Consider the following 19,544-nt stretch of genomic DNA (forward strand, 5'->3'; position numbering starts at 1 on the left):
TTACATAATCATAGTATGATGCTTTATAGTGACAAGTTTGGAATGTGTTTTGAAATTATTAAAAGAGCTCTCTGCATTAGATTTTATCTCGGGAAAACATTTGGGTAATACCAATAGTTTTAAAATTCTAGGTGAATAACAAAATATATTTGTAGTATATTCCTAAAAAAGTATTATTACCAGTTTTCAGTAAAATATGCAAGAAATTGAATAGATATGTTGAGGCTAGCAGTGTTTAATATTGAAACAGGAGAAAATAATGAAGTAATATATAATTTAAAAGAAAATCCTAGGGCTTTTTTCAGGATATTAAATATCATCTTTGCTAGTTAGACTTTGACTTTCTCTTTTAAAAAAATCATACAGTTCATGAGGATTCATATTTACTTTTCAGAAAAGTGTCTTGCTTACAATAACAATTTTTACTATTTTCAGAGAAGAATATCATTGAAATAGTTTTTTCCCTCCTATTTGAGCACAAATTCAGAACACCAATTATTTATTTCCTTTAATACATCTTTAAGTGCTTGAATTCAAGTTATCTTGCACATTCTATAAAAAATAATTTACAACCAAAATACCCTTCCAAACCTGAAAACAAACCATAAGAACATATTGAATGGTTTGGGAACTTAGTGTGGCTTAGACTGCTATATAGGGCAGCATAGCACAGTGTAATGTTAAACAGAGTAATTATAAAACTAGAAAAACCATTTAAAAATAATATATTTAAGAATGAGCCCTTACATAAATAATGTACTGTAAGCGATGGGACACGGATTTTGTGTTATGAATTTTACTGAATGAACCATTGTGGTAAGAGCTGTTGATAATGGCTATCTATCCATCCACCCATCTATAACAGACAAAAATGATTCTTGTATTTTATTTCTACCACATCAGAGAAGAAAGGGAATGTCTAAATCCGAGTGCAAACTATTAATGAAATAAGAACCTAACAGTGTGTTAGATCCTTACACCAAGGTAAATTGATTGTATTTTTAGAAGCACAACTGTACATAGTGAGTAAAGATATTTAACCTGCTATAGAAGTTTAATAAGTCAACAGCAATACTCTGCACAATAAGATATCCAGTAAGTAAATACTCTAAAATTGGTATATATTTAGTCCATATATAAGCAATTGACAAGGCCATTAATTATACATTCCCAGTACACACACACATACACACACACACACACACACACACACACACACAAATACTACACAAGCTGAGAGAAGTCAGACATACCATGAATGAGTTGAAATATAGCATTTTACCCAACATCTAATCTATACATGTATTTATAATACTAGACTATCATATCGACTCAATTTATCTATATCCAAAAATCCTGTTTTCTATTCTTTGGTTTTGTACAATTGTTTTGTAATAACTTAAAATGAAGCGAAAGCTCACAGAGTTCTGAAAACATCCAAGGGATCTAAAAAGCACACTAATTTATTGTGTAGCCTCTAATCAGCGATAATTACATCATTTAATAAATGAAACACCTACATTTAGAGGTGTTAAATCTTTTCAGTGAACTCCACGAGTGCTGAAGTACATGCCCTAGGCCAATAATAATCAGATGCATTATTCAAATACTGTCGGGAGGAGATAAAGAATAATTTATTGCCAACCTTTAACTCTTCTTCCTCTAAAATAGATTTAATATGGGTCTTGGTATAAGAACTGAACAATAATACATCATTCATATTTATGTCCCATTAAGATGGCATGCCTTAGCCTTACGGGCCATACTCACATACGTGAACCAAGGTTCTTTCTGAAACTTCAGCCATTTAATATTTTGTTATTTATGATGTTAACTAAGAATTTCTCTGAATATATCAAGTCCACGTCTATGCATTAGACAAGCAGCAGTAAATACAGGCTCAGCTACCGATATAAGAGGATGAAGACAGCTTCAGTTTGTTTTGTAACCCGACACGTTCAAGTTCAAAGCCTTTGCTGTTTAATTATTAGCATTTAACTTTAGTTTAATTTTTATTTTAATAATCAGCTTTTATTTTTAAAGCATTATTATTTTAGTCTAAACTGGGATCAGTCTAATCGGGGGGTTTGAATGAAGCATACGAAAACATGGGGACGGGTAATGAATTGACTCTTTTCTCCTTGTGAATTTGTCAGCAAAGCATCGAAAGGGAACATGACCTCACATCCTTCCCTTCTCAAGACCCAAATCATACTTCATTGTTTTAAAATAAAAGCCCAAGCTTTGGAGATAACAGAAATGTAAAAATTTGTACTCTACTTTTATTTTATGACACAAAAAGGAAAGTCTTAATTAGTGCTTAGTGCCTTCCATCAACTTTTCCTAAGACAGAACAAAGTAATATCAATGTTAATTTATCTTTGGGGAAAGGATGGAAAACCCTATTAGAGAAAAGTTTTAGGCTCTGAAGTTGGATCAGTTTGTAAATTGCCTTTTGCACAGCACAAAAGTCTAGAGTTTGGGACCACAGTGTGCATGTGAGGCGCTTCCTGGACCCAGACGCACCTGTGACAGTGATAGGGAGACAGAGACAGAGAGGTCACTGGAGCTTCTTAATCAGCTAGGATAGTTAAACACATAAGCTCCACGGTGAAAGAAAAGTATGGGGTCCAAAAAAAAAAGTGGAGAGCAATTGCGGAAGACACCTGATGTCGTGTTCTAGCTGCTGTAGAAAGCAAAAAATGCCTCCAAAACATAGAGCACTGGCTATCCAGGAGATTATGAATTAAGGGTAATTTCAGGAAATTCAGCTTATAATTAATGGACTGCCATTAAGAACACTATATGATAAAATACTCTAATGTTGGACTCACTCCGAAGAAGAGAAAAAACAAACAAACAAAATACAGAAAAAAGTAAAGAAACGAGGGAAGACAGACAGACAGAAATAAACAAAGGAACAAAGAAACAAAGGAAAAATCAGAGTGACCAAAGACAGTGGTAGTAAATAAGATTTATTCAAACTGAATTCAGGTTATTTTTTGATTTTTTTTCAAAGCTCTGTTTTTATTCACAATTTTGTATAATATGAGGAATTTACATTTTGTCTATTTTTTATATAAGAAATAAACATAATAGTTTTTAAAATTCCAAGGCATTTTGGATAATAGTTATGTTAATTTATCCCATTTCCAAAAATATGTCATGTTTGTATTTCTTTCAAAATGTTCTTTGTGGGCTGTAAACTCCCATATTGACTATTATACATTATCCAGCACTTGACATTCCAGTTCAAAGTAATTATATTAACCGACTTTAGAATTTTCCCAGTCCCTGTGGGGCCTTTGCTCCTAAAACTGATGAGGTGTGACACCTTATTTATGCTGCCCTCCCAACTTGATGAATAGTGGGAATGGTAGTTACACTGAGTGGAGAAGGAAATGCCAGGGTGGGAGAGGACCATACTACATCCTGCAGTGGCAGCCACTTCAGGCACTTGCTTCCCAAGCCAATTAAAACACTGCTTAGCAGATTTTACACTTCAGTCGAACACATAACTTTTTTCTTCAATTAAAGTGTCCCGATGCTGCATTAGCACACATTGTAAATGTAACAATTAGAAAGGGATTAAACTTCTGTCCTCCAGATATTTTAAAGAAGCTACTTTCTAAGACAAAAGTTGCTGCTCTTCCAAGTTTAAATACACCAACACTCAGATCACTTCTTATAATTCCCAAAATGGCTTTATGGCTTTATTTTTAACTATTGAATTCTCTGTGGCAGAGCCAGGGCAATAAAACCTATCATATTCTAATTTCCAGACAGCTTGATAGAACCAGTGTTCTCACTATAGATAAAGTGTAATGAAGCACTTTCTTTCCCATAGGAAAGTCTTTGACTCATATGCTTTAATGCCAAGTAGCCTTCACATCTGCTGCTCCTCCATTGATGGCTTTAACTTGGCATGCTAAACTGGTGTCTGATGAAGCAGTTTTACTCAAAGGCACCATTTTATTTCTTGCAATGGGGACATAGTAAATCCCTGTAATAAACATAGGATCAGGCTCATAGACAATAAGTTGTGTGTTAGGAAAAAAAAAAGAGGGAGGGAGACATTCTCCTTGGGTGAAAACCATTGCTTTTATGGAAGTGCAACAAAATACATAATAAAGAATTGGTTTTAATATTATTTCAGGGAGAATTAATTAAATTAAAATTATAGTAGACATTAGTGAATGACACTGCAACATTACCTTAAAACTATCAAACTATTTTTATTAACATATTGTATCTTAATTCTACCTTTAAAGCATTGCCTATAGTCAATCTTTCTGTGCAACAAAGCAATAATGCTTTTTGATGGTCAGAGAAAGCATATGAATACAAAAATTTTTAATTATGTATTTTTTTGAAAATGAAAACCACTAGAGATATCAATATTTCAGTTATAGTACTGATAAGTAAACCAACCCAAATGCTCCAATGGATCAGTGCTCAAACATATAAAATATTGAAATTGTTCTTATTTACTTAAGTATGTGAAAAGAAAAATTAAATTTATAGAAATTCAAAGTATTTAGTTACTTATGAATTCATTACTTCCAAAATATTGTTGAATAGTTTGGGGTTTTGGAAGCCTGAATATGTTAGGTTTTCAAGTGATTACGTTGGAAGAGAATTTAATGTCTGACATATGAATTGTTCATATCTGAAAAGAGATACTAAGGAATTCTCCACTAAGGGAAAAAGCGGTACAAGTTAGGACTATGTGGTAATTGACCATCCGTTGACTTGGTCCTATCAATCCTACAACAGAGAATGGCACTGAAGTAGTTCCTTGAACTTCAGTGCAGCACGATAAGCACGGGGGTGAAGATGCGCAATACTGCGTCTGAACTCTCTCCTTCAAATTCTACCTCATGATAAATCCACATGCGAATTAATGCTGCCTCAATAAGTTATATTTCTTCCATTTTCTTGAAAATGGCATGATCTTTTATTTCAAAACTGTATTCTTTGATAAATCCGTATGTGTACACTATATCTAGCTGATATTTATCTTTCAATCACTTCCTCCAAGTCACATCATCTAATCTATCTCCAATCCATGTAGATTTTGAGGAAAACAAAGAGTACTACTCATGTGATGAATTTTTCTTTTGCCTTGTGTACTGTTAAGAAAAGAAAATTTAATTACTTATCTTAAAACAGCTAGTAATACATGACAATGATCTAAAACAAAGAACACCACAGGCAGAAGCATCTAAATCAGTAAGGCTACTCTCATGTGATTCAGTGTCATTGCTAGTAGAAGTCATCTCTGCTCTTACCGAAGTGCTACAAAGAATTTCTAATAATTCTCTTGTTGAATAATGCTTCCTGCACAATGGCAGAAAATATTGAGAAGCTAGGTAATCATAGCAACTATGTGAACACAAGAAAGAATGATCTAATTTCTATTCAAGTGCTAATACATAATCATTGAGCATTTTATAGCAAATATAACTGTTTTTATAATGTTATTATACTAAATATTCTGGTTTGGCACTACTATCACAGGTAGTACTATAAACATAGGAAGCATTCTTATTTGAAAATACTAAGTAATTATGACTGGATATATATTGGTTTTATATAAATTTAACTATTAATTATGCACATGTTGTCAGCTAAAACCACTTTTTTCCGATCACTCTCACTTTATTTGAAGTATGTTGTGATACATGACACAAGCATTCTCAGAAATAACACGAGCCACTTAAAACCTTAAACATATCCCTAATTCTTTAGCTATCAGATCTGCTAATTTCTCTCTTAAAGCTAAAAATCCAGCTACACCTCATAGTGCATCTTACATAGCAAATTTCTTCTAAAATATGGTTTGCTTCCCCCACCCCATCTTTATTAAATTGGGTATTTCTTATTTACATTTCAAATGTTATTCCCTTTACCAGTTTCCAGGTCAACATCCCCCAACCCTTCCCCCTCCCCTTTTATCTGGGTGTTCCCCTCCCCATCCTCCCCCTATTACTACCCTCCCCACAAGAATCCCATTCACTGGGGGTTCAGTCTTGGCAGGACCAAGGGCTTCCCCTTCCACTGGTGCTCTTACTAGGATATTCATTGCTACCTATGAGGTCAGAGTCCAGGGTCAGTCCATGTATAGTCTTTAGGTAGTGGCTTAGTCCCTGGAAGCCCTGGTTGGTGGGCATTGCTGTTCATATGGGGTCTCAAGCCCCTTCAGCTCTTCCAGTTCTTTCTCTGATTCCTTTCAACAGGGGTCCCGTTCTCAGTTCAGTGGATTGCTGCTGGCATTCGCCTCTGTATTTGCTGTATTCTGGCTGTGTCTCTCAGGAGAGATCTACATCCGGCTCCTGTCGGCCTGCACTTCTTTGCTTCATCCATCTTGTCTAATTGGGTGGCTGTATATGTATGGGCCACATGTGGGGCAGGCTCTGAATGGGTGTTACTTCAGTCTCTGTTTTAATCTTTGCCTCTCTCGTCCCTGCCAAGGGTATTCTTGTTCCCCTTTTAAAGAAGGAGTGAAGCATTCACATTTTGGTTATCCTTCTTGAGTTTCATGTGTTCTGTGCATCTAGGGTAATTCAAGCATTTGGGCTAATATCCACTTATCAATGAGTGCATACCATGTATGTCTTTCTGTGTTTGGGTTAGCTCACTCAGAATGACATTTTCCAGTTTCATCCATTTGCCTATGAATTTCATAAAGTCATTTTTTTGATAGCTGAATAGTATTCTATTGTGTAGATTTACCACATTTTCTGTATCTATTCCTCTGTTGAAGGGCATCTGGGTTCTTTCTAGCTTCTGGCTATTATAAATAAGGCTGCGATGAACATAGTGGAGCACGTGTCTTTTTTATATGTTGGGGCATCTTTTGGGTATATGCCCAACAGAGGTATAGCTGGGTCTTCAGGTAGTTCAATGTCCAATTTTCTGAGGAACCTCCAGACTGATTTCCAGAATGGTTGTACCAGTCTGCAATCCCAACAACAATGGAGGAGTGTTCCTCTTTCTCCACATCCTCCCAGCATTTGCTGTCACCTGAGTTTTTGATCTTAGCCATTCTCACTGGTGTGAGGTGAAATTTTGCTTTGCATTTCCCTTATGACTAAAGATGTTGAATATTTCTTTAGGTGCTTCTCAGCCATTCGGCATTCCTCAGCAATGAATTCTTTGTTTAGCTCTGAACCCCATTTTTTAATAGGGTTATTTGTCTCCCTGCAGTATAACTTCATGAATTCTTTGTATATTTTGGATATAAGCCATCTATCAGTTGTAGGATTGGTAAAGATCTTTTCCCAATCTGTTGGTTGCCATTTTGTCCTAACAACAGTGTCCTTTGCCTTACAGAAGCTTTGTAGTTTTATGAGATCCCATTTGTTGATTCTTGATCTTAGAGCATAAGCTATTGGTGTTTTGTTCAGGAAATTTTCTCCAATGTTAGAGATCCTTCCCCACTTTTTCTTCTATTAGTTTGAGTGTATTTGGTTTTATGTGGAGGTCCTTGATCCACTTGGACTTAAGCTAGCTAATACCATTTTATATCGATATCTAAATTCAAAATTTACTTATATTCCTTTAGACATTAGGAAATGATATCGGTAGAGGAATTTTAATCCAGCAACATGGCTGCTTTGGCTGGAATATGGAACTCCAATCCTAAACAATATCGGTAAGATTAGTTTGTAGAAGAAAAGAACCATGTTTTAAAGTAACATCTAACTGAAAGGTAGACAAAGTGACAAATTACAGACTGTGAGATGTGATGGAATGAGTTAGAAATATGATACACCCAATTCTCACGGGAAGAGAAGCTGTTTAAGAGCAGTGTAGGGAGAGAGTCAGTTTTGTGCAGAGCACTTGCGTGAGTTGGGAGTCATTCGATGAATGGTTTATGAACTCCAGTACAAGTTAGGAGAGGAAGTTGAAGTCAGAGAATAAGGTGGAGCCAGCAGATTAGAACAGAGTTAGTTTAAGCAGAGCAATTCAGTGAGAAGCTGAGAGAAGCCGAACGGAATCAGTCAGCTTGGAGAGGAGTTTGAGCCAGAACGGCTGAGTTGAACCTGTCTCTCGCCCAGAGTTTAGAAAGAACTAGAAAGGTGAGCTTATTCAGCAGTAAACCCGTGAGACAATTTGATCAAGTGAATAAAAGTTATTTTTACAAATGTCCTTTAAGCACTTAAATAATTGCTGCAGAAATATGTGAGTTACTCATGTTTCAAACCCACAATGTGATTTAATGTGGGTCGGCGGGCTGTGAAAGGTACCCTGATTCGTGGTCGAGATAGGTCGAATCCCCAGGGTACCCTAAAAGGAACGGCAGGAGCATGCCCAGACTCATAGAGGACCAGGCCCCTCTCATGTAGCTACAGCCCCCCACAACCCCCTGTAGAGAGGTTTGAGACAGATCAGTCATGAAGAGCAACCCCCAAGCCCATCCCCCCAAGGTGAGGAAGTGATAGGCTCAAGACAGAGCAGTCCTAGAAGCAGGGCCACACCCCCAAATATGTAGATGAGGTCTTCATGCTTTCAGGCCAAACCAATAGAAAGTACCTACTGTCAGACACTGATGGGTCCGGAAACTGTATTTAAGAATCCTTTTCAGAAGGATTAAAGGTGTGTAGGAATCGAGAGCTTCTATCATAAGACCTGTAACACAGCTACTTGGGGAAGGGATTTGCTCTCCCAAAATCACCACCAGAAGGTCCCTTGCACCCCTCGCTGGGTAGTCGTTCTCCTGCTGGCTCAGCCCAGTCTGAGCAACCAAAGTGGCAGCAACAGAAATGGAAGCAGAGCAGCACAAGTAGCAGTGGCCTCAGAAAGCAATCCTCCGCCCGGCCAGATTTTATCCCCTTCATCTGAACCCGCACACCTAGCTGGACCAGAGATCTCCATGGAAAGCCTCCAGCGTGTAGGTCAACAATTTAATTTGGGAAGATCACTGAATTGATGAGTACAGGTGACAAATGATAAAAGACTTGTGATGGCTGAATTTACCTAACCGGCATAAATTAACTATTTAACCACCCAGTTTAAGCAAAGAGCTGAGTTAGATCTCTGGGACTCACAAGATGAAAAGAGAGAACTTAATTCTCACCAAGTCACTTATCAGACCTCCTCTACATGTAAACAGGACACGTGAACAATCATAAACACACATAAGCATTTGCACAAAGCTAAAACAAGTAAATATAGTAATAGAGATTGTTTTAAATATAGATAAAATGTTGGGTATGTGGTAGTATGGGCAAATGGTGTACTCCATCAACACAAAGGATGAAGAACAGTTGAGATTAGCCAAAACATGATGATGGTTACAACTTCAGTTTTTACTGGCGTTACTATAATGCCACGAGACTTTAATGCTGTTCAATTGTTAATGATTTAGCCTGTCTATATGCAAGCTATTCATGTTTCAGTTTTCTCCTTTTAAAAAAGTAATCCTATGATAAGATTTGTGAAGATTTATAAACATGAGCTTTTAATGTAATTCAAGTTTTCCTAAAGAGGAAGAGAAAGGGGGAAGCAGAAAAGGAAGAAGGAAAAGTAAGGGGGAGAGAGAATGAAAGAGAAGGAAAAGAAAGACTACTGTTGGTAGATACAGAAAGTTACAATGTTTTGCTTCAGAAAATTTTTCATCCAGTTTGAACTCTTACGCTCTCTATGTATACTTTCAGATACTAGCCATTTGGAAATATATATATATCGATTTATACATAGAATAGCAAAAAAGAAAATACTATATGGCAAAATTTTTTAAATGCATATAACATAACTACTTGTCACAAGTTTTCCATCAGAGGTTACATTTATTTCATTTCACTCATGAATAACTGTACAAAATTACTAAAGTAAGTAGAGATAACAAAAGAAAGAAATCAATGGAGGAAGGTAAAAACTACTGAAGTATCTATGCAAACAGGGGAAATATTTTAAGTTGTCTCTCCCTCTCTCTCAGTGTGTGTGTGTGTGTGTGTGTGTGTGTGTGTGTGTGTGTGTGTGTGTGTGTGTGTGTATGCACCCATGGGAATGTAGAAGGCAGAGCAGTATTACACATGTTCGTCTCTTTTACTTTTTGCTTTATTTCCTTGAGACATACTCTCTGGCAGACTTTGAACTCACCACTTTCTCTATGTATACTGGCCAGTTAGTTGTTGGTATCTGCTCAGCTATTCCCCCTGTGCTGGGATTTAAATGCTGAAGCTGTGCTTTGCAATTAATGAGGGTGCTGGGACTTTGAACTCATGGTCTTCTGCTTGTAGATTAAGTGCTCTTATTCACTTATTTTATTCATTTATTTATTTATTTTCTCCAGGCTACAGCTATATTTTAAAAGAATGCATTAAAGGAAGTTGGCAGATAGAAAATGTACCAATAGTATGTTGACAATAAATATATAGACAAACAAAATATTAAAATGTTCACTGTACTGAGGGTTAGTTGTACATATAACAGACAAAATATTGAAATATATATTAATATCTTGAAAATGGAACCAGAAGAGATAGGACATTTTTAAAAAAGGAAATGACTAGCCTGCAAGGAGGATTTATATATGAAAGGGAATAAACTTAGAAGCTTGGTTAATAAAAGATGTTCTAATCTTTGGGATCTCTACCTAATGGAAATTTAGTTTTGCTCAATGTGGCTTCAGACTTTTGAAATTAAGGATTAAGCTAACTGTGTTCATTTAAGGCACAAAAGTAACAAACAAAAATTATATCCCCAGACAAAGATTACTTGGACCAAAGAAATAATGGCTATAGTCGAGAAAAACAGAGGACATCTTAGGATGAACTGAAGGTATCTCCTTAAGATCATAAAACTCAGTTAAATACATTTAAAGACCACAAGGGGACAAAAACATTTTTGAGTCAACAGCCAACGTTCTAGCATGGATGAAGTTCTGGTTAAATACATAATACCAAAATAAATTAAAAATGAAAATAAGGTAATTTTTAAATATTCTCAGAAGTTGTGTTTGTAAAACAAGTGTCATCCTTTTGTAGAACAAACAAATTCCTTTAATATTAGAGGAAAAGCTATTATATCTGCCTCACTTATATACTAAATAAAACAAATTAAAAATAACTATGGGATTTTCATTGCACTAAAATAAGATTATTGTGAAAATAATTGGTAGAAGACAAATGTTGACACAGTATTGATGATGACTACAGGATAAGAGTAACTGACTAGAGTCCTTAGGCTCCTATTCCACTGCTCTGTGCGAGCAGTGTTTTGGCAGAAAGAGAAGACCAAGACAATTTATTTTAATGGATAATTTAGTGAATATTAGAATGAAAATATTGGTTACATGGGAGGAGGAAGAGGAAAAGGAGAAAGAAGAGAAAGAGAAGATAAGAATGAGGGAAAGGGAGAAGGCCATAAGGGGGATATATAGCAGGAATACCCGTTTGGGGGAGGAGGAGGGGGGAGAATGGGGGCTTATGGAGAGAAAACCAGGAAGGGGAATAACATTTTAAATGTAAGTAAAGAAATATATCTAATAAAAATTTTTTTAAAAAAAAGGAAGAGAAGAGGAAAGCAAAAAGAAGAAAATGAGAAGACAACGGGGGAGGGCAGAAGAAGAGAAGAAAGGAAGAAAAAGGAGGAAGAGGAAGAAAAAAAAGGAGAAAAAAGAGGAAGAGCACCTTCCTTCTAGTCTAAAGCTAAAGAACTTTTCTCATAGATAAAGGAAGAATAAATAGGGCTTAGGAAGTAAGAAGACTATGGTTAAACAGTGTTGCTAAGCCAGGACTATGAAACAACAGTTCTTTTTTTTTTTTTTTTTTTTATCGTGTCAAGCCAGGAGAGGGAGAGAGAGAGAGAGAGAGAGAGAGAGAGAGAGAGAGAGAGAGAGAGAGAGAGAGAGAGAGAGAGAGAGGAAGGAGGAAAACAGTTCTTTAGACATTGGAGAAAATATAAAAGTTTGTGTGTAACTGGTGGGAATTAACCATGGTTAGAAAGTAAAGAGCCAGACTTCACAGTGCTTTGTAAACCTTGCAAGGTGCTAAATTCTTAGGGGAAAGCACATGGGACATGACTACTTTAAAGAACTTTCGTGACAATGTAGCGAATACTAGAGACAAAACTGGGAAACTGAGCATTAAGATATAACCTTGAAAGGTGTTCAGAAATGACTGGTTTCACCTACAAAAGCAGTGATAAAGTTGGGGCATAGAAGATAAAAGGGTCAGGTTTTGGTGAGTGCTTGGAGGTGTATGAGATCTGCTTATATTGAATATATAAATAACTGACACAGAGAAGATGGTCAGTAAGCATTTATTGAATGGATGTTTAATGTCTTATAATACAACATCTGTATCCTATTTGGAACACAAGGTGCATAGTGATACTAATAGATACAGACATCACAATAATTACTCTGTTAATAATTAACATGAATTTTTATGTTAAGTCATTTAAATTTTTTATCAGAGATTTAGAGAAAATTCCCAAAAGATCTCCAAGTTAATCCTTTATGACACATGATTTCAGAGTATACTAACCTAGACATCTAGAAGATTCTAAAAAAAATCATCTATAGATTTTTTTCATTTATGTTATTTGTCATTTTTTATATATTAGAGTCAGAATAATGAAGAACTGTGTGAGGCAAATGCTTTCTAATACTTTTAACAATGTTTACACATTACTTAATTGTTGACCATGATAACTTATTTCACATACTCTACTTGCAAATGTTGTTAAGTCAGAAATTGCAGAAAGGCCTAACTTAAAGAATTCATGAATTGGAATGTGGAGTCATATGCAGGGTCATTCTAAATCCTGAATTTTAAATTCTCCTTATAATCTAGTAATGCATATATGTAATATCTTTAAGATCACTGCTACAAAATGTTTGCTATGACCTATCTTTACTCAATAAAGTTTTATTCAATAGCTAAAATTTACATAATGAGAAATTACTTGTTTGTCATTCCAACCAGGCCTGCAAAAGTCAGGTAGAAGACGTATAGCAAATAGTGAGACAATCAAGAACTCAACTCCATCTCTCTGATTATAGGCTCCTGCACTATTACTAGCAACAACCATTTGAAACATAATTACACTATTTTAAAAGAAAACTATGTGACAAAAGTTTGTCTTTTAAATATGCAAAGAGCACAAATTTCTTTTGATTTCATCATTGTAAGATGCACATACTATAGTGGCTAGGTCAGAAATTGAGAAGGCTGAATTTAACAAGTCTGTGAAGTTTGGCATCCCAAGTCATGAATTCAACATAAACAAGGTTATTTTCAAACAGCTTTGTGAAAACCAAGAATCTTAGAAAAAAGATAATGTACTTCTCTCCAAAGAGGTTAGTTAACGTATGGGCTATAGCTACGGGTTTTTTTTTTTTTTTTGACACACACACACACACACACACACACACACACACACATTTTCATCCTCTTAATTTTTATACTGACACAGAAAAGAATGTACCGTTGCTTAGTAACAGTTTCCATAATATTTAGCCCTGTCTATGGTTTTAATTCTACTATACAAATTATCATCTTTTAAGAAACAGCTTCATTTTAATTTTGATGCTTTTGAGATAACATCTTCAAACTCTCACCTTCTTCATTATCTAAGTACCGATAAGGGTATTTTGGTGATACATGGTTATAGATCATGATGATAGAATTGCTGCCATTGTTATGAGAGAATGTGTGTGCCATTCAATGGCTGTTGAAAGAAAGAATAGGAACACTTTTGTTCAGTCAATATCCACAGGAGATCAATGAACAAAACTAATATTTCTTTGGATATGGAATTAAACAATGCTGTAGAGCCCCATAATTGCCTGTGTCTCCACAGCACTGAAAACTTACCCCAAAAACTAGGTGCTCTAAGGTGTCTCTTCCTGCTTGAACTAACAAAACTACAATATTTTAAAACAGGTCTCTGACACTGAGCCTTTCAGCACAACCAGACAGCAGTAGGTGCTTGTTAGATTAGGAAAAATATGATTGATATTCCTTAAAATCAATATTTCTTAGTATAAGACATTATTTTCTTATGTAAAATTTTAATTTTTAAAAGTAAAAATAATATTATATATAAAAATCCCACACTTTAAAAGTCTTTCTGATTTCTCTGTTGCTGGGTTTTTTAATAAGCATACCATGTCTAGTATATTGGTAGCGTTTAAGTAGCCAAAACATGAAATTGAAATCAGAATATTTATAGCATCTAAAAATATCAAAAATAAAATCTTCATGGCTCCTCTAAGCAATCTTTTCTTCTGGTTTTAACATTCAGAACTCAGCATGTGGTACAGTTGCAACATAAGGTGATTGTTAGCTCAGTAATTATTCCTCTACGGTTATTATTGCAACCTGTGTACATTACAGGTTTCAGCTCTAAAGGATGTCCATATTGTTGGAAATAGAAAAGTTGCTTTATGTCAATTCCTGCATGCACTAGAGGCCTCCTTTTGTGAACGTCAGAAAAAGAGAAGATGAGAGTGTAGGCAGAAAAGTCAGTGGCAAGGCAGAGGGAAGGTAGACACACATGCCAAGGTGGAAAACAAAAGATGTAGGAAAGAACAAAGAGTTGAAGAGATAGCCATGAAAGGAAGTAAATTCAAAGAAGGAAACAAAGAGAATTATGTTTTTGAATCGTTTTGTATTCTTCAATATGAGCTTTGCAGATAATGAACTGGGGCTTTGAAACAAGAGTGTTTTAAAAAATAAAAAATTAAAAAATTAAATCAAAATCACCAAGTCCTTAGGGCACAGAAATAAGTCATTTCTATTGTCAAATCATTATGTTGGGACTTGATCTGTATAATTAAACCAACTCAGTTCCAGGAGTTCCTTGTGCACAGGAATAATTAAGATACTACATTTCACTACCCACTAAGTATGTAATATTGACTACATATATTTAACCATTTCTCCAACTGATGTCTGTAAGAAAATATCTCAAATTAAAGAATAATTTTATAATAAAATACTTTGAAATAGCTTCATAAAATTAGAAAATTGACTGTTCAGTTTTACTGGATGTAGCAAAAAACTGCCATATTGATTTTAATGTTTAAGTGATATAGGATTAATAATTTTGAATAATTAAATGATTTTAATTAAACATAAGGTATAAATCCAATATTTAAACTAGCAATTAAGTTCAGTGAAAAAAAATAAAAAACATGTAGCTAAGCAAGTGAAATATAATTAGTATTTGAAATTTTAATTTACTTCAGAATTCTACTGTTCAAGGCTAATGCAGTTTTATAATAATTTTTCAAGAAAAATCCATGCTTAGCATGCTTGTGGTTTAAGTAATGATTCAATTGTGAATCTGTAATGAAACTTCTATGTCCTTGGAAGGAATAAGTAGATTGTAGTGTACCTATTAGGTTCCAGAAAATGAGCTGTGATCTCTCTGGCCCTAATAGGCTCTTGAAGTATATTTGATAATAGAATTAAATAACATGGGACAATTTTTAAGTAAAATTTTGTACCTTACATTAACTATCAGTTGCATACGAATGAACAATGAAGGCTTTTGCCAGTACTTCCAAAATTTTCCAATCTATGAAACAAGTACTTAATAAACTACAACGGCAAGGATGAAGGGTGCTAAATACCCAAGTGGAAATTCCCTTTCTGATGAGTTATTTTATGATGAAAAAGCAGGAATTAAAAGATGAGGAGAAAATAAAGAGGATTACGAGTTACCCTTTGTTAGGAAGACAACACAATTACACCACCCAAGGAAATGCGGCACAGGCTGTTCCTCTAGACTTCACCGTGTATTTGATTGGATAAATACTCAGATACTAAGAACTGACCCTTCCTCGAGTTATTCTCAGTTTCCTCGTTTAAAGAGAATCAAATGCTCATCCGTTTTTATGTAGAGATCTATTAAATAAAATTTTAATTTAAGACGGCATTTTCCTGAAGTATCCCACACAGCTTTTATGAATTTCTGTTGAAATAAATTAGAAATATAAAAGAATAAGAGATGTGACAGTCCTCACAAGAGACTGTTGTATTTATAAATATGGTTTACTGTATCACAAATGCCTCATACCATATCATTATTTCTTTGAATAATAATAAAAATGGTAGTGGTCTCTGCTTTTTCTTCTAGGATCTCACTGCCTCCCCCTAGTGTCCATCCTCAGCTATAGTTTTTGAGACAGGAGATTGGCCAGGTTGGAGTGGACACAATCTCACAACCTGGTGATCCTATATTCAGGGAGTCACCATTTTGATGCTGGGCACATCTCAAGCAAATAACCTTTTCTTCTGTCTCCAGAACAGTGGAAACTTCACGCATGCACTACCATGGCCCTAGACCTTCTGTTTGTATAATCAACTTCCAAGTTCCACACGTAAGTTCTCAGATGATTGTTACAGGGTACAGTAAGCCTATACATTTCAGGGAAAAATGAATATGATACGGTTATCTTTGTAGTTATTAACACTTTTTAAAACAGTCTTTCATTGGCTGGGGAGATAACTCAGTGGGTAAAGTACTTGCTTTGTAAGCGATGGGGCCTGAGCTTGGATCCCCAGCATGAACATAAAAGTTGTGCACAACGGCACACCTCTGTACCTGTGTCATGCGGGTGGGTGGAGACAGATGGGTCCCAGAGTTTCACCAACTAGCCAGTCTAGCTAAAACTGGAGCTCCAGTTTCAGGGAGAGACTGTCTGAAAAATAAGGTGCTCATGAGGTATTAAAAAATAATAATAAAAACAAAACTGCTCTACAGAGTAACAGAGCCTTTGACTAACATGCTTATTGAATGTCTAAGGAAGCTGATGGAAAATTAATTGGTCCAGAATTTTTACAGCACTAATGAATAATATCAGTTATTTAATACATTGAGGGGGGGGGAACCTAAAACATGTTAACTCAGCAAAGCAAAAGTGTGTCTGATCAAGCCAAGCCCACTCATGACAGAACCTGTTAATACATCAAGAGAGAAAGCTCCTCCCAGTAGCACTAAGGACCCATCTAAGCATTACCAGTGAGCATCCTTCTTACAATTAGGGTAAGGCGCAAACCTAATACTTATCTGCCTGCCGGTACAGCAAGAAACAAAGCGAGGTGAGTGAGAAATAAGATTTACAATTTTATCTAATTTCTATATTTGAAAAATCAAAATAACCTATAGGCTAAGTAATAGAAATTCTAGAAGATTAAAATGTCTCAAATAACAATTAGGATACAAGTCAACTGTATTTCTAAAAAATCAGCAAGACATAATTAGCCTAAAGATGTAAAAGATAACATTTGTTACAGCAACAAAAATCAAAATTCTTTTAAAAGATTTAGAAAACTTCTTTGTAAAATAGTACAAAAGTCACTGAAAAGCATTTATAATCTTTTAAAATATGCAATAAACTGCACCAGAGCATTGGTACTACTCACTGTGTCGAGTGTTGATAAGATCAGAAATGATGGTCAAATATTTAACTGTACAAGTCTCTGTCTCTTAAACTACATGCTGTTGTTTATATAAAAGCATACTACATCCTTACATTTAGAAATAAGAGGGGCCGTCTGTGCTCTTGTGCTTAGTGTTCATAGCAAGTAAGGCTTACCTTAAAAAACGTCATGGTTGCGCCGTCCTCCACTGCTCCATACTCTATCTTGGTTTGCTTAGCTAAATCGTCAGCAGAGTCAATGGGCGACTCCATGCGTTCCACAGTCAGAAAGGCGGCTAGGTTAGCGGTATACGAAGAAATGATGATAAGTGTGAAAAACCACCAAATGCCTCCCACTATCCTGGTGGAGAGTGCTTTGGGCATGAGCTCAGAACCTAACAGAGAGTGGGGGAAAGGTGAAACGAATACAGACAATTTGATCAGTAGTCAGGCATGTTTGGTCACAGTGGAAGAACGGATCACTGCCTAATAGAATTTCAGTCAGAGATTGGCCCACCGCTCCAGCGATCGAGCAGCAGTGCTTGTGAGAGCAAAGGCCAATTATACTACTATGCCACTTATGCAAAGAGCATATCAAGTATGGTGACACAAGACTAGCCTTACCTGAGATGGTGCCATGTAACAAATATTAACGTGAAAAAGGTCTCAGAAACATTAGAAAAACAGAGTACAAAAACCTCTTTAGTTCATAAACCACATACAAATTTACTATGTTATTATTTAAGTGGTTTTCAGAAGTCATTATCCAATGTAGATTCGGACCCAATTTCTTAGTAAGTTTACAAAAGGTCTTTTTTAAGGTACTCAAATATGTCTGCTTCATTATTTAACCTTGGATCTCAGTTAAACGGCAAAGGAGCAATACTTCACCATTTAAAATAACAATATTGTATGCTAATAAAATATTTCATTTAATCGCAGTCTCTACAAGGCCTAATATATCAGTCCTGTGCTTATTTTTAAAATAAAGTAACAGATTATTTACTTGGGTTTATGCAAATATTTTTCATTATGAATTTTAGCCTTTATAACGGCAATTAAATGAGTAAATGGAAACAATTTTATCTTTTTACATATGGAATACTACAATAATATATCACAGTTAAATGGCTGGAGTTGCCTGCCCATAATATTAAGAAGACAATGGTATCTGAGGAATACGTTTTAGTTTCTATTAGTATTAATTTTAGGTTATTTAGTGTATAAAAATTTATAACACAAAATTTTGTCTCTTATTTAAATTTTAACTAATTGTAACTTTATATCAGAATGTGTATTCTTGTTGAAAGTACATAGTATATTAATTGACATATATATACATACATAAACACACTAAATGCAGTGCTATCTACTTTTAATCATTTTGAATCTATAATCAGAGAAGCATGATTATGAAGTGGTTAATATTTTATAGGGCTTGAGTAAAATGTAACTAAGGAAAGATGGACTCATTTTGCAGATGCGTTTTACAGTCTTATCTTTAATGTAATCTCTGTGCGGTGAGAGAATACCTTTTTAGAAGTGGTGAAAAGAAAAACCAATTATTAATGCTAACATTGAAAATATGTACTCTTTTGACCGTCTTACATGGAATGGCCCATCTTACACTTCAGTTCATCTTACCCCAGCAATTTCAAAGATACAAAATCTTAAAAGCAGACAGACTTGGGCATGAGAGCCAACTCCAGCTCCAAACTCTTGTCTACCACTCTGTAAAGGAAAAAAAAAGCAAAGCAAAACAAAACGAAACAGAAAGGTACCTTTCTGGTGCAGTTGCTCCTAGGCCCTGACAGGTACACACTCAGACACTGAAACACTAACACACCCAAGACGATCAACAGCTTAGGCTGCATAGTCCACTGTTTGTTTATTTTAAAATAAAACACCAATGAAGTCAAGAAGGACTGGGAAATAAAAGCACAGTGGATGGAGACATTTGACAAGGCTGTCCCAATTACCACAAGTTCGTTTCTTACCCACAGACTGAAATTCAGCAGACACCTTCTAGGCTTGTCAATCAGAGAGCCTGGTTAGGGGCTGACTGTCATGTACTCAAGGCAACGTCATGTCCAGCACTATATCCCACTAATTCCTGGGGATCGGGGCATCAGCCAGATAGGATGGGTTCCTCTTTCATGTA

At 35.4% G+C, this 19,544-nt stretch overlaps 1 protein-coding gene across 4 annotated transcripts in view; it reads right to left on the reverse strand.

The window, feature by feature from the left end:
* Nucleotides 1-19,544, reverse strand: part of Grik2 (glutamate ionotropic receptor kainate type subunit 2) — a 698,850-nt gene that overhangs the window by 121,684 nt on the left and 557,622 nt on the right. For all 4 annotated transcript variants that reach the window (XM_087598251.1, XM_087598252.1, NM_019309.2 and 1 more), the window contains 1 exon segment: nucleotides 17,561-17,778. In XM_087598251.1, coding sequence (XP_087454377.1) covers nucleotides 17,561-17,778 — 218 coding nt within the window.

This window comes from Rattus norvegicus, chromosome 20 (assembly GCF_021556685.1).
Source record: "Rattus norvegicus strain SHRSP/BbbUtx chromosome 20, alternate assembly SHRSP_T2T, whole genome shotgun sequence".
NCBI lineage: Eukaryota > Metazoa > Chordata > Mammalia > Rodentia > Muridae > Rattus > Rattus norvegicus.